Source organism: Eublepharis macularius, chromosome 17 (genome assembly GCF_028583425.1).
Source record: "Eublepharis macularius isolate TG4126 chromosome 17, MPM_Emac_v1.0, whole genome shotgun sequence".
In the NCBI taxonomy this organism is placed as follows: Eukaryota; Metazoa; Chordata; class Lepidosauria; order Squamata; family Eublepharidae; genus Eublepharis; species Eublepharis macularius.
The window spans coordinates 45,425,838-45,453,642 of record NC_072806.1 but is presented as its reverse complement, the minus strand read 5'-3'; the positions used below and the strand labels follow the sequence as shown (position 1 = coordinate 45,453,642).

Sequence of the window (27,805 nt, the reverse complement as noted above, 5' to 3'; positions counted from 1 at the left end):
CCTAGGGGAGTACTTAAACTGTCCGGAGGTACATGCCCCCAAGGTTGCTGACAGGCATGTCCCCCTTCTGCTATATGCAGATGATGCAGTATTAATCTCTAGAACCCCCAGTGGCCTTAAACGAGCTATGGAAATATTAGCTCAATACTGTCAGGCCAATTACATCAAAATTAATTATCAAAAATCAAAGGTTCTAGTGTTTGGAAGCAAGTGGCGAACTTACCAGTGGAAGATAGACTCGGTGGACATTGAGCAAGTCCGTTGTTTTAAATATTTAGGAACTGCCTTTCAGGCTTCAGGCTCTAGAAAAGCTCATGTGGACCATGTTACAACAAGCGCAGCTAAAAGTGCGCGAGCGATTGAGAAATTTTATTGGTCGGATTCGGTTTCGTTTTCTCAGCCATGCTGGACGCTCCTCTCGGCTGGTCCGGGAGGAAACGACCGGGCACCCTGACCGGGCGGCTGACCCGCAAGGATTAGCCCCCAGGACTCCCAGGGAGGGAGCCAGGGTCCGGGACGCGGCGGGAAGAACTCCCCGAAATCAATGCGGGGGGGGAATTGCCCGTTTGTCCCTATGGAGGCCGGCAGATGTGCGCGGCGCCTCGAGTGCCGCCGGGCAACGAGAAACGGCAAGTAAAAGAAACAGGCGGAAGCCTGTAAACAAGCGAATCCCTTCTGTTCTACAAGCGTTTGTGAAGGAGAGGTTGATCTGAAGAAGACTCGCTCTTCCCCTTCGTTGAGTTCCAGAATTTTGTTGGCGCCCCCCCCCCCAAAATGGCAGCAAGGAAGCAAAGTCCCGCTCTCGGTAAGTCAATCTCGGCTACCTTGCAGAAGGGGGAGTCGCTCGAAGAGTTGGTACGCAGGGCGGTGGTGGAAGCTATAAAACCCTTTGTTGACAAGCTGAACGAAACTGATCAAAGGGTGGGCTCAATTGAAAGCGAGGTGAAAACCATTAAGGCAGCAGCGGGGGGGGGCAGAAAAGTCTGCTCTGGAAAGTGCGTCACTTGTGAAGGCTACAAAAAAGGAGCTGAAGTTGGTGGAGAACCAGCTGATCGGGCTACAGGTGGAACGAACGCAGACAATTTTGCGTCTCCAAAACGTGAAAGAGGAGGAAAATGAGGATCTGTGGGATTTGGTCTCGGAATTACTGGCGACACCCGCGAGGACGACTAAAGAAGAGGTCAAAAGCGCCATTTTGGAGGTCCGTCGGGCTTCTTCAAAATATGCAACAAAGCGACAGTTGCCTCGTGAGATCATTATTGACTTTTCAACTAAAAAGATTCGGGACACCATCCTATATAACTCATACAATGCGGATTTGGACTTTATGGGTTTGAAAGTCAAGATTTTGAAGGACGTTCCATTTCTAGTCCGGAAACGGCGTTTTAAATATAAAAAGTTTGCAGCACTTCTGAGGGACCATGGAATAAAGTACAAATGGTTATTCCCGGAAGGAATATGGTTCAGATATAAAGATCAGGCCTATAAGATATTATCAGAAGATCAACTAAAGGATTTTGAGAATAAAAACCCAGAACTCTGCTGCACCAAGAACGAAGAAAAGGAGGAGCCGGAGGGGGGGGGAGGAGGAGAGCATCGCAACAGCAGTTGCACAGAGAGAATTGCGTCCGGGACCTAGAAGGGGGAGGAAAGTTTAATCAGAATTTGAAATGTTTATTCTCTGTATGATTAACCACTCCATCATTATTTTATGGAGCTATTTTTGTATTATGACAGTATGAAGGGAAACATTGAAGTGTAGTGTTTAGTGTTTGTAGTTCATTCCCCCCTTTTCTTTTTCCACCCCCCCTTTGTCCCTTCCCTCTCCCCTTTCCTTGTGATAGTTTTGTGTAGTGTTTTGTAGCTATGAAAAATAAAAATTATAAAAAAAAAAAAGAGAGAAATTTTATTGGTCTTCTGGGGGCCAGAATGTTGCAGCAGCAGTCAAGATTTTCAAGGCTAAGTCTCTTGCCCAATTACTTTATGCGGCGCCCTTGAGCATAACAACACATCAGTCTTATTGGCAGTCACTGGAAAAAGTGCAATCCAAGTTTTTAAGGCACATTTTGCAGGTTCCCTTTTGTGTCTCTAATGCACATATTCGTTTGGAATCCGGTATGGTCACTGTAAAAGCACGCCTGTGGATTGCTACCATTGTCTATTGGTTTAAGCTAATAACTAATCCCTCCGGTTTAACCGGTTTAATAGCATGGGATTCTAAAGCACCACTTTGGATCAAAGAAACAGAGCGCAAATTGGGTTATTATGGTCTTTCCAAACAGTTTCTGATGAATATGGAACATGACATGGTCAAACCCTTTGTGAAACAAAGAATCCTGGATATTGAAAGGCAGAACGACTTGAGTCAAGTCAAAGGGTATTTTCCGGGAATAGATAGCCTAAACCAAGTGATAATGATGCCTTACTTACAAAACTTGGATAAAGCAGATTATAGAAGAGCAGTTACCCTCCTCAGAATGGACACGTTACCATCAGCGGTCATGGAGGGCAGATATGCAAAACAACCACTCGAGAAAAGAGTATGTATATGTGGGGCTGGAAAGATAGAAACTAGGGGACACGTACTCTTCGAGTGTGAGCTTTATCAAAATATTAGGGCAATCTTTATAACTCCAATTTGTAATCGGTTCCCAGGTAGAAATGACAGATTCTATCTAGATAAGCTTTTAGCCGATAAGGACCATGAAATTACATTAAAGGTGGCAAATTTTGCTGTGCAAGCCATACGGATTAGGAAGTATTTTACAGGGGGAAATATTTAAATATTTTATAATGTTAAGGATTTTAATATTTAATAATTTGGTCTTAGGCATTCAGGTTTTAAATATTTAAGACTCTGTACCCTGAAATTTTAGTGAATAGATTTGTAAATAATATGACTTACCATGACTGGGTTGTATGCTATTATTTTGTGGTCTATGACCGTAATAAAGATTGACAGTGCTAAGGTGAAAGCTCTGCGGTATTTTGGAAACTCCAATGAAAAGATAGCTAGGTGGAGTAAAATTTTGTTTTCTGTTCCCCACTAATGGGACATTTAAGGCCCGTGCTCTATCTACTTGGAGAGAAGTGTCCCATAGTCTCTGTTTAATAATTATTCTGGCTCCTTGATGGCCAAGGTGCATCAGCGCGGTGCTGGAGAAGCCCAGTAGTGACAATTTGCATTCTATTGTTGAGATCCAGCTTGAACGGAAACTGTCTAGGAAAATTAGAGGAGTTAATCCCGAAGGGGAAAATTTTATCTTGAGCCATAGACAGATGGCATTGAACCAGGCCCAGGTTTCCAATGTTACTAATCCAGCCTCTAGCCTGAGCAAAGCATTATGGATGCATCTTGGCACTCCTAATAAGGATCTTAAAAATTTTGATTGGATTACTTCAAGCTTGGAGTGATCTTTGTACAGGGATACCTGAGCACCATACATAAGCTGAGGTATTGTCTTGCCTTGAAAAACCTTCAGGGCATATGGAATGTAAGCACCTCCTTTTGTATGGAAAAATCTCAAAATGGCTGAGGCTGTTTTATGGGCAGATGCAAGCGACAAGAAAAGTGTTGCTTTCAAAACGACGGCTGCTTTACTGCTGATAGGAGGGGATTCCCTTTTGATCAGCTGAAAAAAGCCCTTTAAATGCTGGCTGCGTGTTTCAGCCGACAGGAAGGGCATTCCTCTTTTAAATGCCAGACATTTAAAAGTCTTTTTTCAGCTGATGAGAGGGGAATCCCCCTCTCATAAAAAAGCAGCCTGTATTTAAAGGGCTTTTTTCAGCTGATGAGAGGGGAATCCCTTCCCATCAGCTGTAAAGCGGTCAGCATTTGAAAGCAACACTTTTCTTGCCATTTGCAAACAGCAAGAAAAGTGCTGCTTTGAGCCTTTACAGAGCATACTGAAGCATTTAAACACCCAAATCCCAAAGCGGCTTGCCACTTCGGGATTTGGGTTATCCCGAATTGTTTTCTTGCTTCAGGTAAACCAAAGTGGGAAACCTGAATATTTTTTGGGTGCACACCCCAACTCCTGGTATACTTTTTCAGAAAACAGCTTCCCATGACTTGAGCTACTTTGAGTGTATCTTTGAGCCATACTGAAGCTTTGTGCTTGATAAAACCAGTTTTTGCATTCGCCAGGTGTTAATATATAACATGGAAGTTCCGTTTCCTAAAGCAGAGTCTTGTAACTGATACATTCCCTAATTAAACTGAGTTTGTGACCTTTTTGGAAGGGTATGGTAGTACAAATTCCTCAATGAGGAATTTCTTTATAGAAGCTATAGCACTTTTTGGATGATTCCCAACTGAAGCATGTACACACTTCTGTCACTACTATGTACCTATAGCCTTCATAAAATGATGCATGGCTGAAATATTAGAAAAGATATATGACTTGTTAAGCTTTTTATATAGTTGATTCAAAGTAATCTTTCTGTTTCTTTTCAAGATCCTCATATTAAAATCTCTGGGAAAAAAGAAAACGTTAAAGAAGCAAAGGAGAAGATCATGTCTGTCTTGGACACAAAAGTAAGAAAAAAAATCTGATACTCAGTGCAGGATTAGAATCCTAGAATATACTTTTTGATTTTTAAAACACAGCAGTGTTGAACATCTCAGCATATTGAAGCTTCTGAACCATCTCGTTGTATTAGAAAGGAAACATTTTCACTGAATTTTAGCATTAACAGGATAATGCAGCCAGTGGTTATTTTAAACACTTTTAAGTAGTTCTGTTTTACATGCAGCAAAATGAATGAAGGACAGCACTGTACAGGAACTCTGGAAGTACTTCGGAGAACTTGAGTTTTTTGTAATATTGCTGCATTTTTATCATGGGCATCATAGAAGAAGGAAAAAACACTGAGATTTGTTTTTTTTAAAAAGGTGCATAGATGTGCTATCGCAGCCTGTAGTGCAAATGAGGGAGAGGTACACAAGTACATCTTGGGTAAGAGCAAAGTAGTTATTGAGGATTGTGTAATATTTTGGCAGGTATTCAAAAGCTAAATTATGCAATGTTTTCAATTTGGAATAATTTGATCTAGTTTTGGACTAGCAGTCAAAAAGCCAGATGTAGAGAGTCTCACAGCCTGAGAGAAGCAGGTCAAAGTGTGTGACCTTGCTGTTTCTTAGTGGCTGCATGCATGCAACCGGACAACATTCTGCTGTAGCACCTCACTGTGTGGTGCCGTCTGGATCTGTTGCTGCACCCGCACAAAGTCTTTTACAAGCCGTGGTAAGGGCAGCTGTACTTATGGGGCTTAGGTGGTCTCATGGAGCTGCAAGAGACCTCTCTGCTCTATCATCATCTCCCCTACACTTGATGCTAACAGGATTTAACTCCTAACCCAAGCTAAGTATTAATGCTCTGAACACTGCCACTTTGAAGCTGCTTTAAAATCCTTCAGTTTTGAGTCATTACTATTCTTTTTTTTTCAAATGCTCAGCAAATTTGTACTGTGTTTTTTGGCCAAGTAAGGCGGTATGAAGCAGCTTGGAAATAGAAACAATCAGTTAAGTCATATAAAATTAAAAGTGTAAAAACAAGAAACTTAAATATATATATTAGATACAGATATAGGTCCTGGGTAAGGTTTGAGGAGACGTATAACATCATTTCCAGCTGCTAATATGGTGTGTTTGAAATAGTATATGAACCTCAATTGGCAGTTAAATATATACATAGTAAAAGGGAAATGTGAAATAATCTGTAACAACCAGGGCTTTTTTTCTGGGAAAAGAGGTGGTGCAACTCTCTATTATCACATGTGCACATGCAAAGTGCGTGCGTGCTCCCACAAATGTGTGATGATGTCACTTCCGGAAGCGATGTTACTCCCGGAAGTGACGCTGCTTCCCAGAACCCATCACAATGCATTATGACAAGATAAATGTTAGTAAGCTTGGAAAATTACACTATTACGAGAAAGGATTTTTTTTCCTTTCTGTGTCCGCTACAAAAAGTGAAATCTTCCATTCCCTTTCCCAAACATTTCATTTCTTTGGAATCATATTTTAACTATGCAAGAAGGAGGGGGCCTCTAAAAATCCAAAACCCATCTCATAAATCTAAATTCTAACAAATTCCCTCTGTCAGCATAGAAAAAATTCCAAAATTCTTTCTCAAAATTCCAGAGACTGAAATTCCTAATCTAATGAATATTGAATTTTCAAATTTTCAGGGAAGGTTTTGCTTTACTGAAACAATTCAAAATTAGATACTCAACTTTAGCTGCATTAGATTTATACTTAGTTTAAAATGGCTTTTTTTCGTTGCCTGCCAACTCTACCTTACCAGTGGCTAAGCCGTTCTGATATTGGGAAATGCTCATAAATATTCCAATGTCCCAGACAAACAATATTCATAAAAACTTCCTTAACACCCATATGTCCACTGCAATTTCAGTGATGATAATCAGCTGAGAGTGGGGAGAACCATTTGAATTACAGCTATTAAGACATAAGAACATGTATACGCTGATGAATATATTGATGAAAGACTTCTGTGACTTGGACACAGCTATCCATTCCTAGCATAAAACTGGAATAACCATAACTGATATTTTAACTAATACAAATAACCATAACTGATATATTTAACGAACACAGAACAAATCTGCATTCAAAAGCTGTGGGAACCATAACAAAGTCAACTTCAGTCAACAAAAGAATGAAAGCAACACACACACACACACACACACACACACAGAGCCCTACCCACCCCCATGAAAAGAAAGCAGAATGAACTCAAAGCAGCATACACACGCACACACACGCACAGCCCCACCCCCTGAAATGAACTCAAAGCAGCACACATACACACACAGCCCCACCTACCCACTCCCCCAATGAAAATAAAACAGAATGAACTCAAACAGCATACACGTACACAGAAATCCCTGAATGAAATGAAAGCAGAATGAACTCAAAGCAGCTAGCCTCCTCTGCAGAGCCCACAGGGCCGAAGGAGGAAGGAATCATATGGGCAGATTCTAGAGCTTCCAGAATGGCATTCTGGAGTGTTCCCCCTCAAAAAAAGCCCTAGTAACAATAGAAATCAAAAGACAAACATAGATGTAGAACTGTGTCACATGGCAGATATTATTTAAGCAAAAAGTGATTGGATTCATAGTGAGTATTTGGGTATGAAACACAAGCTTACCTGAACTTAGCAAAGAATCCATAACTTTTAAAATGATCATTGGTGTGTGACTTGACGTTAAAATACCATGAGGATGTGCTTTAGTCATTTGTTCACTGACTGGTGGCTTTTCATATCTGAAAGAGAAGAGGGGTCTTATGTAGTTACTTAATCATTAAAAATGGGTTTGTTCTAATTTACAACTCTAAATTTGGCTAAGACAAGTCCTAAAAATCCAATAATTGTGACTTGAATTTGGGAGAGCAAGTTGCCATGGCTACATAGGCTGTTTAGTGCAGGGCTAAAAATTAACTGGAGGGAGCAGACCTTTCCGCTAGTTAAGAGCCTTCACCCCAGAGTAATCTATTTAACAGCAATTATGGGGACTTTATTTGCTGCCTTGAGGACCCTATTTGGGTAGAAAGGTGGTATACAAATGTTTAAAAATAAATAAAGAATAACAACAAACCGTGGGCTATTTGTTAAGGGGGATTTTTTCTAGCGCTATTAGGTCTTCCTTCTGCACTTCATGTGGAACTTGGAAACTAATCATTTGTGCTTGCACAGCAAGCTATAGTTATTACTTTTGGAAGAAAGAGAACAAACCAATATTTTTTGATTTAAGCATAAGAAGAAGCAACAGTTCATTGACAGTCTTCAGGTGCAGTCCCACATGGGCACTGCGCACACGCAGGCCTGCCGATTTAGGAGATTTTTCTAGCTCAATACCACTAGGGGGCACCCCTTGCCTCTCTGCATGCTTGCGCGGCTGTTCTTGCCAAAAAAACGGTGTCCAATGTCAGGGCTTGCCGCCACTGCTGCTGGGTGTGGCCCTGGGCGGTCTGCTCCTGACGTCATAGGGGGGCCAGGGATGCTGCAGGACCCTGCTCTGTGGAAGGAGGGGCGGTATACCTCACCCAGACTCCCTCTCAGTCCACTCGCTGGCCTGCTCAACCTGGCCTGCTTGCCCCCTGTGTCCTTCTTCATCCCCTCCTTCCAGAACTCTCCTCCAAACCTCCACTCTTGCATTGCACCGTTCTCACTCCACATCATCACTCCTCACTTACACCCACCACCTCAGGGCTCTTCCCAGCCAGCTTTTATAGGGCTTCCTTCTACTGTCCCACCCCTCTTCCAGCCTGGTCTTGGGCTGCACCAAGCAGTTGCAGCTGGGGTAGCTGATCTGGCCCCACTGACCAGCACCAGCTGTGCCTTGTTCCCTGGCTGCCCAGCCTCCCTGCCTTGGCTGATTGCTGAAGGCCTGTCCAGCTGCAGTTCCCTGGCTAGCAGCCCGGCCTCCCTGGCTGAGCTGATGGCTGAAGGTGGGTCCAGCTGCGGCTCCTTGGCTGGTTGCCCAGGGCTTCATGCCGAGTGCCTCCACTAGCCCCACCTGGAGTGGCTTGGCTTTTGGCAACTCCTGGGCCAGGCTACTGTTTTCTAGCTGGGGCGTGGCTTTGGGTTGTTGGGGCTGCTGTTGCTTCTCCTCCTCAGGTAAGGCCTTTGGGTGGGTGACTGCTGGGCCCCCAATCTCTCTGCCCTTGCCCCCTTCCGCCTTGCTTAGTCCCCTTTCTTTTCCTAGGGGAGTGGGACTCGCTGGCCTCTCTCTGTCTCCCCCTGCCTCCTGAGGCCCTGGGCCTTTGCCCCTTGCCCCTGGCACTGGCAGGTTCTGGCCCCATTTGCCCATGGGAGGGGTTGGCCTGCTGTCCCCCAGCTGCCCCCTCTGCCAGCCAGTCAGACCAGTTGACCTGCTGTCAGCCGGCCGACCAGTTGACCTGCTGTCTGCTGGCTGACCAGTTGACCTGCTGGCTGCTGGCTGCCCCCTCTGTATTCCTGTCCGCCCAGTTGACCTGCTGTTCCCTCCTACCAAGTCTGGGGGCTGGGACCCAGACCCCGGACATCCAAGAGGCAGGGCACCCCTGACATACCCTCAGTTCCTCTTTTGCCACCAATGAGAGAGGTTCATAGCTCTTCTGCTTATTCAAAGTGTTTCAACAATGTCAGAAACTGCACTCTTCAAAGGTTGTGCATCCGGTGACAGGAAAATGACCAAGTCCAATGGGCATTCGAGCTGCCTCTACTGTTTGGGCGAGACCCACAACATGCAGGCATGTAAACATTGTCGAGCCTTCACCTTGAAGGCCAGATCAGAACAGGCGAGACGGTTACAAGCTTCCTTATGAAAACATGCTATGAAAGCTACAACTCCACTGGCTAAGGCACGACCTTCAGCCTCGTCCGGTTCCTGCAGTGCTCAGGCAGGTCCTGCCTCAACCGGCTCAAAGACGTCGCATTCATGCTCCTCTCCTACCTACTCAGAGCCTAGACAGCCGAAGTCGACTTCGACCTCGGTCCGGAGTGCACCAGAACCAACTCCCTCAATATTGAATCATAGAATCATAGAGTTGGAAGGGGCCATACAGACCATCTAGGCCAAACCCCTGCCCAGTGCAGGGTCAGCCTAAAGCATCTCTGACAAGTAGGGGTGTGCAAAGGCACACTGTTTCGGGATTGGTAATCACTAAATCTCAAACGGCAAGCCGTTTCGGGTTTAGCAATTCGGGTATCGTTTCGGGATGCTTTTCAATGGGAAAATGCCTCCGTCTTCCCAGATGACTGGGGGAGGCATTTTCCCACCGAATCAAGCCAAAATTGGTGGGGACCTTCCTCTACCTCCTCTCTAACAACCCTCCAAGATTCAGACAGATTGGACTTTGGGGGTCCATGTTATGGGCCCCCAAACCAGGTTCCCCTATCCTCACCTAAAAAAGTGAAACGTGAACGTCTTTTTAGCTTGCTGCTGCTAATCTTCATTATTTTCTGTGGGGAAAAAATGAAGAGGCAGGCTTGTCTTGCCAGGGGTGGCATTTTGCATGCAAAATGCCCCCCAACCCTCAGGGGCCCTTCTCCCACTTCAACTCCCACCCCCCACCAAGGCTCAGCCTGCTCCCACTTGGGGGGGGCATTTCATGGCCTCGCCAAGTAGGTGCTCTCAGCCCCCAAAGTCCACCCCCTACTGCCCCACACAAACCCAATTCCCCCCAGGAGCCACACACAGACCCAAATCCCCACATTAGCCCCTCACAGACCCAAATCCACCCCCAGCAGCCCCACACCCGTAACCCCAGGAACAGGCTGGCCAGCCCTCCCCCTTCGTTCCCTATGCTGGGAACTTCTAAACTCTTTCCCAGGGCAATTCCGCACAGCTCAGGGGTGCCACAATGGTGGGCACACTTCTGAGTGCCAACTTGTCCCTGGGAAAGAGCACCTGACACACAGACAACCACCCCCTGACACCCCCACCACCTACAAAGAAGGCCGGCCAGCCTGCCCCATTGTTCCCTATGCTGGGAACCAACCTCACATCAAAGGAAACACACACACAATGATTCAAGTTTAAAAAACTTTATTTTCTCACTTTCAAAGTACAACAGGTCAACACATCACGGCAAATCACACTAACTGTCCCCCACACAAAAGGAAAACACAATTCACTACACATCAAAGAATCTTAATTTTTTTTTTAACAAACTCTAAATTTTTGAACAGATTTAGGTTACATAGTAGGAGGGCACAACAGGGCATGGAAAAAGAAGTCCAATAGACAAAATTAACATAACTACTAGCTTCAAATAAGAGATACAACAAAACCACAAGACCTTTCAAAAACACCTCATGAACAGCTTAAATTTACACAGCAGTAGGGCACAAAAGGGCATGATAACAGCATGCTTCCAGTGAGTCACACTACTCAAACATAAATATCAGACAATCACCAAAGTTTTAAAAAAAACAGCTGTACAAGACGTGTGTTACACAGCGGGAGGGCAAAATGGGTCAAAAACACTTCTGTTCTTGAACAGATTTAGGTTACACAGTAGCAGGGCACACCCACAGGCAGGTCAGCATTGTCTTAGTCAGAAAACAACACAACTATCATGAAATAAAAAACTTATTTGCTTAACCCCTCAACACCTCCGCCATAACAACAAAAAACCACACAAAGACATTTTCTCTTTCAATATGTCTTTATCTCTATACGTGTGAGCCCATCTCCCAACCATCCCTCCATAACCAAACTTAATGGGGGGAAACCACTGCAACAAGGTCCAGCAGAACCAATGTCATTTCCTGTGGCTATGCTTACAGTTCAGCCACACAAAGCTGGACTGGGCACTGCAGAGTGGTATTTCTGGAGCAGTGTTGCAGAGGTTTCCCCCCACCCCCACAACAGCCTCAGCATTTACCTGGAAACATCTGCGAGACATCATCATTGGCTGGTGCCCATCCCCAACTCTTCCCGCATCCCCCCCAAGCAAACCAAACAATAACATTTCAACCTTTTTTTTGTTTTTTTGTTTTGTTTTTATAAATAAACATTTCAACTTTGAAAAAACATTATTACAACTTTTTTTTGGTTTCTTTTTTTTAAAGAAATTGTCAACTCTTAAAAAACATTTCAACTTTTTTTAAAAACAAAGATTTTAACTCTGAAAAACATTTTAAACATTCCAAACAGAAGGATCTGACATTTTCCCATTCCCTAATCCCCACCTAAGCAATCCCTATCTAACCTATTTCTCCTCCAGTGGCAATCCATGTTTCTGGGGCATTATTTTTCAGAATAAATTTGGTCCCACAGGGTCTGTCTCAGTGCTGGGATATGTTTTGAATTCCCTTGGGGGGGGCTTTCAAATTGCTGGGTGGATTCCCTTTGCCACTGGTTCCTAATCACCCTCCCTCTACTAGCCGGTTTTAACTGCGTCTACAGGGTTTTATGCAGGGGAGAGCGTGATTCCAAAGGATTGGACTCGCAGAGGATGCAGGCCACAAGTTGGGCTCACCTCAGTCACTCTGGAAGTCCAGTCCTGAGAAATCGAAGAGGCGAGAGTTGACCTTCAGGAAGGTCAACTGCTCGACTCTCCATGGGAGAAGGCGAGTGCGATGTGGGCTGACAATGTCGCCCGCATGAGAAAACATGCGCTCGCTCTCCACGCTTGTCGGAGGGCATGAGAGCAGCCGCTGCGCCTCGAGGGAGAGGTCCAGCCAGACCGACTCCTTCTTGGCCCAGTAGCTGAGTGGATCGGTGGAGAGCGACTCGCAGGGCTCCACGAGGTAGTCCCTGACCATTGCCTCCGCCGGATCCTCTCTCACGTTCCTCACGACCCCAGAGGGGACGAGGGCCCACCGGAGCATCTCCATCTCCATCAGCACTCCAGTGGTGGCTGCAGGGGGGACCTGCGCAGAGGGGGCATCAAAGGGACCTGCACGGCAGGGCCCCTCTCATGTCCCCCCTGTCAACAGGTGTCCCCTCTCGGCCTGCCTGCGCCTCACCCAAGAGCAGAGCCCATCTCTGGCTTGGGTGAGGTTCCCGTCCCGCTCAGTGAAATTGCCCTTGATGCGCGGGTCACACATGGTCACCAACATGTATGACTCGATCTGCGTGAGAGGAGTTAGCCTGGCAACTATGCCATGCTGCAGCCTTCTCACCAGTGAGCGCACCGCTGGAACAAGGTCAGCACGAGGCGTGACCCGGTCTGCAAGGGTGGCCAGATTCCTCTGGAGCGTGTGCACCAGGGGAATGACCAGACCAAGGTTCGCCATGTTTGATGAGACCACCACAGTGAAGTCCTTGAAGGGCTTCAGGACATCCACTGTCTGGGTGATGGTGAGCCAATCCTCCCGGTTGAACTCACCCACCTGACTCACACCACGGTTCTTGGAGAGCCACGAGTGGTGTGTGGCCTGCTGCTCCACCAAGCACTCAAGCATGGCACAGGTGGAGTTCCAGCGAGTGCTCATGTCAGTGATCCGAGCGTGCTCCGGCACACCTGTCCTGACCTGCCTCTGGCACAGTTCGTGCGTGGCTGTCACGCTGCGCGAGAAGTGACTTGTGAGCCTCCGACATTTCTGGATCAGTAACTGGAGTTCACGAGTCTGGGTATCAAGGGGTTCCTGCGAGGAGCCCAACCCCAGCGCATCTCTCACCGCTAGGTGAAGTTTGTGAGCTGCACAGTAAATGAGCTCTTTGCTCACTAGATGCGCTGCTGCCCTCATGTTCTTGCCACCGTCCGTCACCATGCATCCCACAGTGGCGGGTCCCTGGCCTACCCACTCTTCCATCTGTCTCCTCAGGGTGGTAGCGATGTTCTCCGCCATGTGGGAGGCAGAGGCCTTGCAGTAGCCAGCCTGGCGGTCTCCCATCCTTCCCTGGCTAGCTGTACTAGGCACCTCCCCCCGGCCCCCACCCAGAACTGCCTCAGGTTCCCACCAGTGAGCAGTAAGCGAAAGGTACGCTTGCTACACAGTTGGGCAGGTCCATATGTTGGATGTGAAGTGCACAGTTCTCCCGGCAACCCAGGACAGCTGTGCCTTCACATGGTCCCTGGCAGCCCTGTAAAACGAGGGCAGCAAGGATCTGCTCAACATCGTGCGAGCAGGGATGGCGTACCAGGGAAAGAAATCATGGAGCAGCCCTGAGAAGCCGAAGTCTTCCACTATGGAGAACGGTCTCCCATCCACCGCTACCATATTGACGATGTGGCTCGTGAGGCGCTGGCTCGCTCTCCGGATCTCCTCTCTGGGTGCACTAGGGCCCTGCGTACCAAGCATCTCCGGGAGAGGCTTGGCATCCCTTCCCTACAGGAACCATTGAGGGGAGAATGTCAGAGCTGTGGCTAGATAATGTCCTTATTCCAGACTACCCTCTGCAATCAGACAACAGTCCATTGTTTCCAAAAGGTTTTTACTGGAGAATTAGTTCATTATAGTCCACTGGCCTGAATACAATATTCAGGATGGTACATATGCATTGTTACCAAAGACAGGCAAAGCATGAGGTACAGAGTAACAGATCCCAGCAGGCCCAACCTCCCCCCATAGTTCTCAAAACAACCCCTTTGAAGCTAGGAAAGCGAAAGTCTCTCAAGGCCGGTTCTTGGTGGAACAGCGGTAGCCAAAACAATCCTTCTCTGTGAGATAGCTGCCTGGGAACCTTGGCACCTGTGAAGAAAGCACTTAAACACTGAAAGGATTAAAGATGGAGTCGGTTAGGCAAGAACATACATGAGAGCATTCTGAACCTGACAGAGAGCACCAGAGGAGCCTGCCTCCATCTGGCTAGCTGATGGCTGTTTGGTGCCACTTGAACTCTCCCCCTGAAGAAGCACCGCCTGGTGGTGCCTCTTCATGTGGGACCTCATCCCAGACATGGAGAGATGGTGCACATCTCTGCCACGGCTGACGTGCTGCCTACAATGCAGGCACTGGGCTGCTCGGGGATCCTCTGTTGTCTGCAAGTGCTTCCAGATTTCGGAGTAACAGGCCGGCCCACGCTTCACAGCAGAAGCGCTTTCGGGACCACCCTGAGGCACCTCCTGTGAGGTGATCTGGCCAGACACACTGTGTTCCACTCTCGGCCAGGCAGGTGGGGATGGACGAGGCTGAAGGGGCAGAGATGTGGGCTCCTCCACCACAGTCTCTGCCTCTTCCTCCTGCATCCTCTTCTCCTGCACGGCTGCGAGAGGCCTGCTGCTGGCCTCAGAGGAAACTGGGGTGGACCACCCGTGAGGGGGTCTCACGGGCAGTTCCTCCAACATCCTCTGGGTTCCTGGGGTGAGCGGGAGCGCAGGGAAAGTCATGTGCTCCACGCTCATCCCAGGATACACCACATGCTGCCCCTCCTCCAGCAGTTGGGTCTCAGCCACTGGAGGAGGAGGAGCCACAGCAGCAGGCCCCTGCCCAGTGCCAGCCCCTGCCTCACGCACCCGGGTTGGTGGTGGCCCCCCAGCAGCTGCCTCTGTAAAGAGAGCCTTGCGAACCCTCTTCCTGTCACCAGAAGCCAGGCTGGTGAATGGCAGCAGTGCAGGGGGGGCCTCCTCCGCTCAGATGGGGGGGCTGCCACAGCAGTCCCCCTCTCCCTCCACTCCTCCTGTCTAGATTTCTCCCTAACCTTTCCCCCAAGGCCCCTCTCTGCTTTCCTCTCTGACATACTTTCTCCTCACGAAATCTACACTAACTAATGAGAAAACCCTGGGAAAACAAAGGTTAACTTTGTTTTCAAGACCTAACTGATTCTAAATCTGCTCTTCTTGTGGCTCTATTCCCTGGAGATGGACAATCAAAAGTCTTTTTAAGTGACCCTACTTATGTTGGGGAACCTGAGCCTGACAAACAGCTGAATTCCTCTGGAATTGAGCTGGCCCTAAACCCCAATAACAGGTGAAAGCCTGATACACTCATACACTAGTATGCCCGGGCCGGCCTGTATCCACCACGGGTTCCAGAGATGGGCAGTGGAACCCTAGTTAGGGGGTCAGTAATGGGAAGCCTATTAACAGCTATTCAAAATTCAACGGAGATGTATGAGGAGAGATGGGTTGGAGAGGAGCCGTACCCCCTCGCAGCCCCGGCGTGCCCATCCCGGGGATGACTCATGTTGTAGTTCCTCTCGGGAGGCTTGGGGGCTGGTTCGCTTGGGTCGTGGGTGGAGGCGCTACTGCGGAAGCGGGCTCCAGCGGTTGTCCTGGTTCCCCTCCTCCTCCTCCGGTCCCACTGCCAGCGGGAGTGGTTGGTCAATCGGGACGGGGGTCTTCTGGACTCGGTTCTCCAGCTCCCCCGCCGGCTCCGGCGTCATCTGGTACGACCGGTTGTTCGGGACGGGGTTCTCCTGGACACGGGTCTTCTGGGCAGGGTCCTTCCCCGGGGACAGAATCCTTGTCTCCCGTTTCTGGTGGCTGTTGCGGCCACGGTTGGATAGGGCCCTCCGGACGAGGCAGAAGACTTTGCAGGTTAGACAGACTTTGGCTGATGTCTGGTAGACCAGCTGGCGGTTCACGACCTCCGTCCCCCGCCACAAGCACTGAAAGCAGGTGAATGGCGTTTGCTAAACTTTCTTCCATGCTTGCTAGTCTGTCCTCCAACACTTGCACTCTATCCGTGGTTTCCTCCTCTTGTTCTGCATACCCCATAGCTCCGGTAGTCTGTGAGGTCTGCATAGTTTCGGCCTGCGGTCTCGTGGTTTGCATCTGTCGCCACGGCAAGGGTATCTCCACTCCTTGTTCCTCTTGAGATCTCGCGGCTGTAACTCCTTTTGTCAGACCAGTGATTGCTGATATGCCTGAGTCAATTGCAATCGTTCGGCTTTGAAGCTGCCCCCATTGGTGCTCACTTACATCTTGTTGCCCCGACCACGGGGTGACTTCCACATAATCCCAACTCAGGGCGCCACGGCAGGACGTCTCCCATTCCATTTGTTCGGTCGTCCTGTTCCAGAACAGCCATGGTCGGCCACTGGTATGCTCGGGTATAGATTCCAAACTGCGCCGGCTATCCAGCTGCGTTTGCGTGAACATAGTGCTGGCCCTCCGTTCCCTTGTCTCCCTTGGTCTTGCACCCCACTGCGTCGGAGTGGGCAAGGAGAACAGTGGTTTGGCTGTAGCCCTAGGTCGAGTATCAGCACTGCTGGGAGCGAGGGTATAAAGCGTTGTAACCGAGGAGCTGTCTCCTCGCGGCACAGGATCTTGAGGTTCCAAACCTTGAGAGCCAGGAGAGGCATATGGGTCAAACAAAGGATCCCTGATTGGGACAGCTTTGGAGTCCGTCTGATCCGGCTTAGGCATTGGAAAAGTTGATTGGTAACAAAATGTCAGAACTGTGGCTAGATAATGTCCTTACTCCAGACTACCCTCTGCAATTAGACAACAGTCCATTGTTTCCAAAAGGTCTTTACTGAAGAATTAGTTCATTATAGTCCACTAGCCTGAATACAATATTCAGGATGGTACATATGCATTGTTACCAATGACAGGCAAAGCATAAGGTACAAAGTAACAGCAGGCCCAACCTCCCCCCACAGTTCTCAAAACAACCCCTTTGAAGTTAGGAGAGCGAAAGTTTCCCAAGGCCGGTTCTTGGTGGAACATCGGTAGCCAAAACAATCCTGTTCTGTGAGATAGCTGCCTGGGAACCTTGGCACCTGTGAAGAGAGCACTTAAACACTGAAAGGATTAAAAATGGAGTCGGTTAAGCAAAGGCATACAAGAAAGCATTCTGAACCTGACAGTATGCAAACTCCGCCAGGGGGAGCAGCGGGGCCCAGTCATTCTGCTGGTGGTTTACATGGCACCTGAGATACTGTTCCAGTGTGGCATTGGTGCGTTCTGTCTGGCCATCAGACTGGGGGTGATAAGCAGAAGATAAGTGTACTTGGGTGCCCAGTAGGGTGTGTAGGGTGAGCCAGAAGCGGGAGGTGAACTGGGTCCCCCGATCAGAGATCAGGTGTTCTGGCAATCCGTGGAGGCCGAAAATATGGTGTAAGTACAGCTGGGCAGTTTCGCGGGCAGTTGGGAGTCCGGAACAAGAAACAAAGTGAGCCATCTTAGTCAGGAGGTCCACCACCACCAGGATGCTTGTGTTCCCTTCAGAAGTAGGGAGGTCAGTGATGAAGTCCATGGATACAGCTTTCCAGGGGCCATTAGGAGTGGGCAGAAGATCAGGATGTCAACAAGGTAAATTATCACAAAGTGATCCAGCAAGTCCCAGAAGACATCATTCATGAAGCACTGGAACACAGCTGGGGCATTACAGAGGCCAAAGGGCATGACTAAGTACTCATACTGGCCATAGTGGGTACCAAACGCAATCTTCCACTCATCTCCAGGGCTTATATGCACCAAATTATAGGCGCCTCGCAGATCGATCTTGGTGTACCTTTGGGCCCCCTGTTATCGGTCCAGTAGTTCTGGGATCAGTGGCAGTGGGTAGCGGTCCCTGATGGTGATGCGATTGAGGGCCCGGTAATCATTACATAGGTGCAATTACCCGGATTTCTTTTTTACAAACAAGACAGGGGCTGAGGTAGGGGAAGTGGATGGATGGATGAATCCTCTTTGCAAATTCTTGGCCAAAAACTCTTGTAGGGCTTTTCGCTCAGGTTCTGATAGGAAATACAACCGCCCAGTGGGCAAGGGGGCATCAGGAATAAGGTGGATGGCGCAATCACATGGCCGGTGTGGGGGCAACCGGATGGCGCCTTTCTCTTGGAAGACATCCTGGAACTCTGCATATTTGGCTGAGAGTGCAGACAGATCTGGACTGGTGCTCCCTCCCAGGAGCGCAGAGGGCGTCTCATGGGGACATGGGGTCTGGAAGTGCAGGTTCTGCTTGCTCCACTCAATCTGGGGGTCATGCTTCTTCAACCAGGACATCCCCAGCACTACCAGGAAGCGAGACATGGCAGGGATGTCAAAGCTGAGCTGCTCCTGATGGTTCCCTATGTGCAGACCTAGAAGGTGGGTTTCCTGAGTAACTGGACCCGAGCGTAGAGGCCGACCATCGATGGCTTCCACCAGAATTGGTGTCTTTTTGGTGCGTGTCGGCACTTGGTGTTGCCTGACAAATTGGGCATCCATGTAGGATTGGGAGGCTCCAGAATCCATCATGGCGTACACCAACAACCAGCGCCCCTCTGGTAGCTGCAGCTTCACGGGAATCAGAAGATGCTGGGGCCCTATATCAGGAGGCTTTTGGTGTTCTATGGGGGGTCCAGAATGATAGGGGTGGCCTCCCCTCAAACCCTGGGGTGTAATGCTGACAGCCGAGGCTTCCACTTCCCTGGACACCAGGGTCAGGCTTTGGGACAAGTAGGAGCAGGAGTTGGATCCCACAGCAGGTGGTTGGCTTTCGGAGTGGCAATTTACTTTCTTGTGGCCCTGCCGTCGACTCTCCAGGCAACCGTTGATACGCAGGCAGAGTAAGATCAGGGCTGGGAGATTTGGAGGGCGCTCAACTTGGGCCACCTCATCCAGCACCTCCTCAGACAATCCCTCCAGGTACTGGTCCATGAGTGCGGCCTCATTCCAGCCCAGGTCCTGTGCCAATAGCTGGAAGTCAGTGGTATAGTCCCTCAGAGTACCTGGCCCCTGCCGCAGCTGCCGAATGCGGCGGTTGGCCCGCTCTGCCTTCAGAGGGTCTGCAAAGATAGCCTTCAAGTGCGCCACAAAATCAGCAAGACTACTCAGCAGTGGTGAATTCATGGGCAGCAAAGGTGTCACCCATTTGGCAGCATTCCCCTTTAAGAGGCTTAATATAAAACCTTGGTCTTGTCATCAGGAAAATCTTGAGCCCGCAGCTCCATGTAGAGCTGACACTGTGCCAGGAATACAGGGAACTCTTCAACATTCCCTGCAAACTTCTCTGGAGGCTTCACTGGGCATTTCCGGGGAGGTGCAGGACCTGGCCTCAGGGTTACCTGCTGCTGCAACAAGGCTATGGTCTGGGTTAATTGCTGCACCTGTGTCTGCAGCCCCTGTGTCTGGGCAACAAGGTCAGTGGCAACAGCAGTGCCTTCCTCCATCGTGCTGGAGAATTTTGAGGGTGGCTTCAAACTGTCCTGCTTCCAGTGGCTGCCGAGTCTGCAGAGTGCTGCTGACAGGTAACAAGGTCCAGCTGGCAAGGCAAGGAATGTGCAAAGTCCGTAAATCAAGGGAGTAGTTGAGAACAAGCCAGGTCAGAGGTCAGAGAGACAGTTCCAAGGAGCAAACGCAGGCAGCACAGTAGCAGCTCAGAGAACTCGTTGAAGCCACTCTGAAAGGAGCCCTCCCTCTGGCTTTTATACTCTGAGAGCATTCAGTCAGCTCGCACAGCTGCTTCAAGTCTCCTCCTCTGAAGCCCCTCCTTCCTCTGAGAAGGCTGGCCTGTTCAGAGCCCAAAGGCGTGCAGATTGACGTCGGGTCTGTAAGTCTCTTCTGTCTCTGCTACGCCGACGTTGCTCTCGATAGTCTGGAGATGTTGGAGGGGATAAGGAAGCTGGCTGCGTCTGGGCTGGTGGCTCTGGGTGGGGAAGGGGAGCTTCTGGCTGGGATTCAGCATCTGACCGTTCAGCTGTGGTCAGCTGCTGGGAGACAGGCTGCTCCTCCTCAGGAGGAGCAAGGCTGTCAGCAAGCGTCAGCTGTTCCAGCTCCTCCTCCTCTGAGGACTCATCAAGCTCAGGCTGTACTATGACACCTGTTTGTGAAGCATAATTGTGAGTGTCAGGCCAGCCAGCAGGAAAACACCGGAGCCACCCAGCAGAGCTGCAGGCCTGTGTGTAGTCCAGAAGCTGTAACACTTGTTTAAAAGCCTGGGAAGCATTAGATCAAGGGGACCAGAATCAGCAAAGCAAGCTACCAATCCTGTTTGTGAAGCATAATTGTGATTGTGAGTGCCAGGCCAGCCAGCAGGAAAACACCGGAGCCACCCAGCAGAGCTGCAGGCCTGTCTGTAGTCCAGAAGCTGGCACACTTGTTTAAGAGCCTGGGAAGCATTAGATCAAGGGGACCAGAAACAGCAAAGCAAGCTACCAATCCTGTTTGTGAAGCATAATTGTGAGTACCAGGCCAGCCAGCAGGAAAACACCAGAGCCACCCAGCAGAGCTGCAGGCCTGTGTGTAGTCCAGAAGCTGGCACACTTGTTTAAGATCCTGGGATGCATTAGATCAAGGGGACCAGAAACAGCAAAGCAAGCTACCAATCCTGTTTGTGAAGCATAATTGTGAGTGCCAGCTAGCAGAAAGGCACCAAATTCACCCAGCAGAGCTTCTGGCCTGTGTAGGCCAGAAGCTGGCACACTCGTTTTTTAAGCCTGGGAAACATTAGATCAAGCCCACACTCAAGCATAACAAAGGAAACATTAAATCTAGCAAGCACAACAAGCATCACTGAAACCCCCCCACCCCCAAACATTGTCTTCTTGCCCAACCTGAAAATGTCCCCCCAGGCCATGCCAAGACTAAACTGAAACATCTTTTTGCAGAGGCAGGCCACAGCAGCACATCGGCCCAGCATCAATACATTTACAAAAATTAAAAAAAAGATTCCTACCAGGCCTCCTCTCTGGATGTCCAGCACAGTTGATCTTCCAGGCAGATGTCCTCCAGGTGCAGTCTCTCTCCTCTCTCAGTCCTCTCTCAGTCAGCAACAGTCAGCAACAGAGCTGTCCCAGTTTTGCCACAAATTTAAATCCCCTGCTGCAGCCTCAGCCACAGATTTGAATCTATTGGCTGGCAGAAGGATGCAGCAGTGTGATTGGTGACTCCTAAAGTCCCCCCTCCCTTGCATGACCTCCCACAGACTCCTACAGTCACCCTCCCTCCTGCTCCCCCTCCCCTACCTGGTCATTTTGGCGGGAATCTGCTTGCTGTCATTGGTTTGCAAATGCAAAGTGCAATGCTATCAATGCACCTTGCATTTGCAAAGCAAAGGATTCCCTCCTTTGCAAGAGGGGTGAGGGGTGAAAGGAGTGAGTCACTCACTCCTTCTCCCCCCTCCCCTCTTCTAAGAGCCTGCAGGAAGCTCTAGCTTCCAGCAGGATTTTGTTAGATGCTTGCAAACGCAAACGCCTAGCAAAAACAAAATGGCGATTCTCGGAAGCCGAAATGATTACCGAAACAATCCGAAACGTTTTGGTAATCGCTGTTTTGGGTTTTCCAAAACGTTTCGAGAATCATGAAATGTTTCGGAAAACCCGAAACAGGTTTGTTTTGGTATTTTTTGGTTATCTGATAATCGAATTGCACACCCCTAGAAGGGACATTCCAAGGAAATGGTCAAAGAAGCCTTTCTCGTCAATAAGATTAACTCAAATATCATCCTCCCAGAGTCGACACAAGAAGATCTTGTTGATCTTGTTGATGAGGAGGTCCAGAAAGTGTTCACTGAGTTACCGGATCATCACTGAGTTGCCGGATTGATTGATAGACGGGGGGGGGGGATTGAGGGATTGATAGACCGGGGGGGATTGAGGGACAAGCTGGCTAAGCTTAGAGAAAGCAGCCAGCAGACCATGGCCCCTGTCACTAACAAGATAGTGATGGAAATTGATATTAACCATGCTCTTCCCCCCTCTGATATTTCAACACCTCCACAGGCAGTTCAGGATATTGTTCCGGCAAGAACTCAACAGTGTCCTGTGGAGGTGGAGTCAGTGATCAGATCGTCTAGACGTCCTCATAGGGAAATAAAGTGCAACGTTTGGAGAAATGGTAGCGTGTTCCATGACGAGAATGAGACACTAAATCAAATAGTGGAAACTGAATGGCTGAGTAGCCAGCCAGCACCCCCTAATTTTAACATCATCTCTTGGAATATTGCTGGCTGGAAGAATAAGTCTACTGATCCCTCCCTTAAAAACTTCCTTACAAGGTTTGATGTGATTCTACTCTAAGAAACCTGGGCCTGTGATGAAATTTCCTTGGAGGGATTTAGGGCTCACTCCTTATGTGTTTTTAAAACTAAGAGATTTGGTCTTCCTCAAGCAGGTCTGGCCATACTTTGGTCTAATAACCTAAATTGGGAGTTCTGCCCCCTTGGGGATTGTGGCCACCTAGCTCAGGCTGGTATGCTGAAGAGTGCAGGGAAAGTCTTAATAGTAATTAACATTTATCTGCCTCCCTGTGCAGATAGGGATGCCTTGTCCTCTCATTGGGAGACCCTCTTTAAGTACTTAGAGGAAATGGAGCAGAGCTACCCAGGGGCAGATTTGTTGATTGCCGGTGATTTCAATGCTAGGGTGGGTCAGAACAATGCAGAGATGGCTGGGAAGCTGGGGCTGGACCTTGAGACCTATATACTCGCTCGTTTCTTTGAACCGAGACTTTCTAAAGATCAAACAGTTAATGAGGCTGGTGTTTATCTGGCCCAATTTTGTTTAAGGTTTAATCTTGTCATCTTGAATGGATTGCATCCTTATGATTCTCCAGGCGAATTTACATTCGCCTCATCTCGGGGTTGCAATGTGGTGGACTACATGTTAATCTCACTGGCCCTGAGGGATACGATGAAAGCCTTTATAATATCAGACTGCACCGAAAGTGTCCATTTTCCATTGACCCTGGTGTTAGACAGTTCTGGTATTGTTCTTGGGAGCGTGCGCGTGAGCGAGAATGGTGGTAGCGCATTATCTAAGCTCCCCAGGGTCAAGTGGTTACAGAGGGCAGCAGAAATGACTGCTAATCTACTCGTCCCTAAGACCAGTTTATGGGTGCATTAGAGGCCACTCCATCAGAGTGGAATCTGCTATATGACAACCTGGTCAATGATCTTGCCAGGATCATGAGATCGTATGCAACTGGTGTCTAGAGAGGAATTCAGACCCTTTTGTCTCCTCTCTACCAGAAATCTTGGACTTTTTATGGGGTTTAAAACAACAAGGGTTATCGAACTCTTCAGTTAAGGTGTATTTAGCGGCTATCTCTGCCTTTCACACACACACACCCCAGACTGCAAGACAGTGTTTTCCCACCACACTGCCAAGTTATTCCTTAAGGGCTTAAACAATCTGTTTCTACCTGTAAAAGCTGTAGTTCCCCAGTGGCCTTTGCCCTTAGTATTGACCAAGCTGATGTCTAAGCCCTTTGAGCCCCTGGCCACGTCTTTGTTACGTTATCTGTCTTTGAAGGTAGCCTTTTTGGTGGCCATTACTTCAGCCAGGAGGGTGGGAGAGCTGGCTGCATTGTTGTGCGAACCCCCTTATTTGAAGGTTCAGGCTGAAAAGGTGGTCCTTAGGACAAAAATTGAGTTCCTACCTAAAGTAGTTTCTAGTTTTCACCTTTCTCAAGAAATTTCCCTACCAGTATTCTTTCATAAACAGGGTTCAGACGTTGAGAAAGCTCTGCACTCTTTAGATGTGTGTAGGGCAATTCTTTTTTACTTAGATTGTGTTAGACCTTTCAGAGTGGATTCTCACCTGTTTATATGTTTTTTGGGTCAAAAGAAGGGTAAAAGGGCAACCCCTCAAACCGTGGCTCGTTGGATGGCAACCCCTCAAACCGTGGCTCGTCCAGTCTATACTGTTGTGCTATGAAACTGCTAACCTACCTTGTCCACTAGGTGTTCACGCTCATTCCACTAGGTCTCAAGCATCATCAGCAGCTCTCCTAAAGGGTGTTCCACTCCATGACATCTGTATAGTGGCAATGTGGGCCTCAGCTGACATGTGTGTCAAGCACTACACATTGGATGTCCTAGACAGGAAGGAGACGGCAGTTAGCACAGTGGTCTTGCAATCGATCTTCTCGTAACAGCTTCTTTCTGCCTCCACCCAGGTTTTAAAGTGTTATCAGCTCCCATGTGGGACTGCATAGGAAGACTGTCGATGAAAAACAGTGTTTCACTTACCTGTAACTGTTAATCTAGGTCTTCCATGCAGGCACACATGCCCTCCCTCCTTCCCTGCTAACACTCTTGGTTTTTACCTTGCAGCACAGCGGCAAAAGAGGACTGAGGGTATGTAGGGGGTGCCCCACCTCTTGGACACCGTTTTTTGGTGGGAAGAATGGCTATGCATGCGTGCAGAGAGGCAGGGGTGCCCCCTAGTGGCATTGAGCTAGAAAAATCTCCAAAATGGGCATGCCTGCACATGCACAGTCCCCATGTGTGCCTGCACGGAAGACCTAGATGAACAACAGTTACAGGTAAGTGAAACACTGGTTTTTTTTCCCATGAAGAAGTAAATTTCTGAATCATGGGAGGAAAGAAAGGCACAGGTATAAAGATTTCCATTTATAACATATGAATTATCTCTAAATCACTGACTTTTAATAAACACAGGTATCACTATCTTTGTGTGAAATCAAAATCTTTCAAAATCTCAGAGCTTGTTGCTTTCTTAAAAGGTGTTTTTTTCTTCCATGTTATTCTTACATGGTGGTGGTGTAGAAAGTGCCATCAAGTTATAGCTGACTTCTGGTGACCTCTGAGGGGTTTTCAACACAAGAGACTAACAGAGGTGGCTTCCCATTGCCTGCCTTTGCATAGTAACCTTGGTCTTCCTTGTAGGCCTCCCATCCAATTACTAACCAACTTTAAACTTCGACCTTCAGTGGTTAGTAATTGCTGGTCCTATGACCATAATAAATTGAATTGAATTACTATCCAAGGCTGACTCTGCTTAGTTTCTGAGATCTGAAAAGATCAGGCTTGCCCAGGCTATCTAGATCAGGGCTATAATACTTGAATGCTTGCTAATTAACACAGAAAATATGTTGATTTCTTGAGTGAGAATGTTGAGTGCCTATTTGAGATGTTGGCCAGAGAAAGTCTTGCTTAAATTACCATTTGGATTTCCTGACAAAATGGTCTCAAATTCAAGAAAACTCCCTATTCAGTTTATTTGTATGATGCCCCAGAACAGCCCTTTGTTTCTTATCGAAATTTTCATTTGGCTGCATAAAACTTCACTGAATTAAATTCACACTATTCAAAAAGGAAAAATGAGAGATGGGGCCAGTATGATGATATTCAGATTAGAAGGTTAAAATTTTATATATAAACCCACTGTTTCATGAACTATGAGGGAAAGGAAACTTTTTTTTCAAGAATACATTTTATTTTATTGATAAGATTAAAAGCCCAATAAAAAAGACAGAAAAATAAAAGAAAGTAAAGAAAAAGGGTACAGAGAGAAAAAAAAATAAAAATTGAAAATAAAGAAAAATAATACATATTTCATTTTCCATTTTTCTCTACACCTGTCATAGTTTAACAAACATTATACTTTTAGTTTTAATGTCTCCAAAATTTACCTTTTCAATACTGCCCCCCTTCTGTTTATCTTTCCCAAATTTATCTTCTTAGAAATCTGTAAGGATCTGCCAAGACACGTTCCAAAAGTCTCTACAGGATTTGTAAAGCTTTATTGAACAAGTCTAGTATCATAATCTTACAGTACTCATTCTATGATGGTCTTTGTCCAGAATAAGGCACTACAACAGCATAGACACATGAATCCTATGTGTACGAGGCCTTGAAGCCTCCAAGGCCACAGAGACTCCTTTCCCAGCACTAGAAGGAGGCAGTGGTGTGGCCCTTATTAAAGAAACCATCACTGGATCCTGTTGATCCAGCCAATTACCGCCCAGTTTCGAATCTTCCATTCCTGAGTAAGGTAATTGAGAGGGTGGTAGTGGAACAGCTGCAGGAATACCTGGATGATGCCTCTACCCTGGATCCATTCCAGTCTGGTTTCAGGCCTGGCCATGGTACTGAAACGGCTCTGGTTGCCCTCACAGATGATCTGTGGCGACACCTGGACCGGGGCGGGTCGGCACTGCTGATACTTTTAGATCCTACAGCAGGATTCAACATGGTCGATCAAAATCTTCTGACCCACCACCTTGCCGATGTGGGGATTCATGGAACAGCCCTGCAATGGCTGAACTCCTTCTTTTGCAATTGGGGACAGAGGGTGGCACTCGGGGAACAGATGTCCGCCCACCACTCTTTGGTATGCAGCATCCCTCAGGGGGCAATTCTTTCCCTGATGCTATTTAACATCTATATGTGCCCCCTCGCCTGGTTAGCCTGCAGCTTTGGGCTGGGTTGTCACCAGTATGCAGATAACACTCAGCCCTATTTGCTGATGGGCAGCCAGTCTGATCTCGCTCTGGATTCCTTGGCCAAGGGTCTTGAGGCTGTGACGGTATGGTTACATCAGAGTCACCTGAAATTGAATCCCCTGAAGACGGAGGTTCTGTTTCTGGGATGTCCTGGGGATCTGCCTGGGGGACCTGAAACTCTGCTGGTATACTGGTTCTGCTAGTACTCTAGGTATATATTTGGAAGGCAATCATGTCTACTGAAGCCCCTTCGCAGTCACCTGCATGGAGTGTGCCATGTTTGTTTTCCTCCCAGGAGAGAAGACAGAGTTCACTTGCCAGAAGTGTAAGCTGGTCAGAGTTTTGGAAGAAAAGGTTCAGAGCCTGGAGGAGAGGATCACCACCCTTCAGGAGATCAAGGAGGGAGAGGATTTTATTGACAACAGCCTGGGGGCTCCGCACAGCCAAGAAGAGGAAAGTCAAGGAGGAGAAGAAAGAATCGATCTTCCTTCTGAGCCTCCTCTCAGATCTACGGTACAAACCCGAAGACGTCAACAAAGAAGATGCTCAGGTCCACTTGAGCTCAAGAATCGTTTTGAAGTGCTAGAGATGGTGACAGAGATGAGAGTTGAAGGAGAACCGCAAAGATCTGGAAGAGGGTGTGCAGAGGACATGGGGCCACATGGAAGTGGGAAAAAACGGAAGGTGGTAGTCATCGGGGACTCTTTGCTCAGGGGTATGGAATGCCACGTCTCTGGGCCAGATCCCCTATTCCGAGAGATGTGTTGCTTGCCAGGGGCCAGAATTCAGGATATTACTGACCGGCTACCAAAACTCATCAAGCCTGCTGATAAGTACCTGTTTGTGCAGATTCATGTGGGAACGAACGACACAGCTTCGAATACTGTTGCAAGAATTAAAGAGGATTATGAAGCTCTTGGAAGGCAGTTGAAGACATTGGGGGCTCAGGTGGTATTCTCTTCTATCCTTCCAGTCACAGGAAGAGGAACACGCCAGGAGCGGACCATACTTGAGGTGAATCGCTGGCTGAGATGGTGGTGCCGGCAGGAGCGCTTTGGGTTCTGGGACCATGGGATAGGTTTTCTTAGAGAAGGCCTTCTAGCACATGATGGGCTTCACCTCTCAAGGGCAGGGAAGAAAACGTTTGGAACGAACCTGGAGAACTTCATCAGGAGAGCTTTAAACTGATGTCACAAGGGGCAGGGGACGATCGACATGGCGACTTCAATGATGAAGTGAACACAGTGGGGACCCAACTGGGTAGGAAAGGTCAAACACAGGTAC

The 27,805-nt window shown here is 48.1% G+C and overlaps 1 protein-coding gene across 1 annotated transcript in view; it reads left to right on the top strand.

The window, feature by feature from the left end:
• The window catches only part of BICC1 (BicC family RNA binding protein 1), a 398,003-nt gene that overhangs the window by 273,111 nt on the left and 97,087 nt on the right, over positions 1 to 27,805 (top strand). The window contains 1 exon segment of the mRNA XM_055001373.1: positions 4,458 to 4,537. Within this exon segment, the coding sequence (XP_054857348.1) occupies positions 4,458 to 4,537 (80 nt within the window).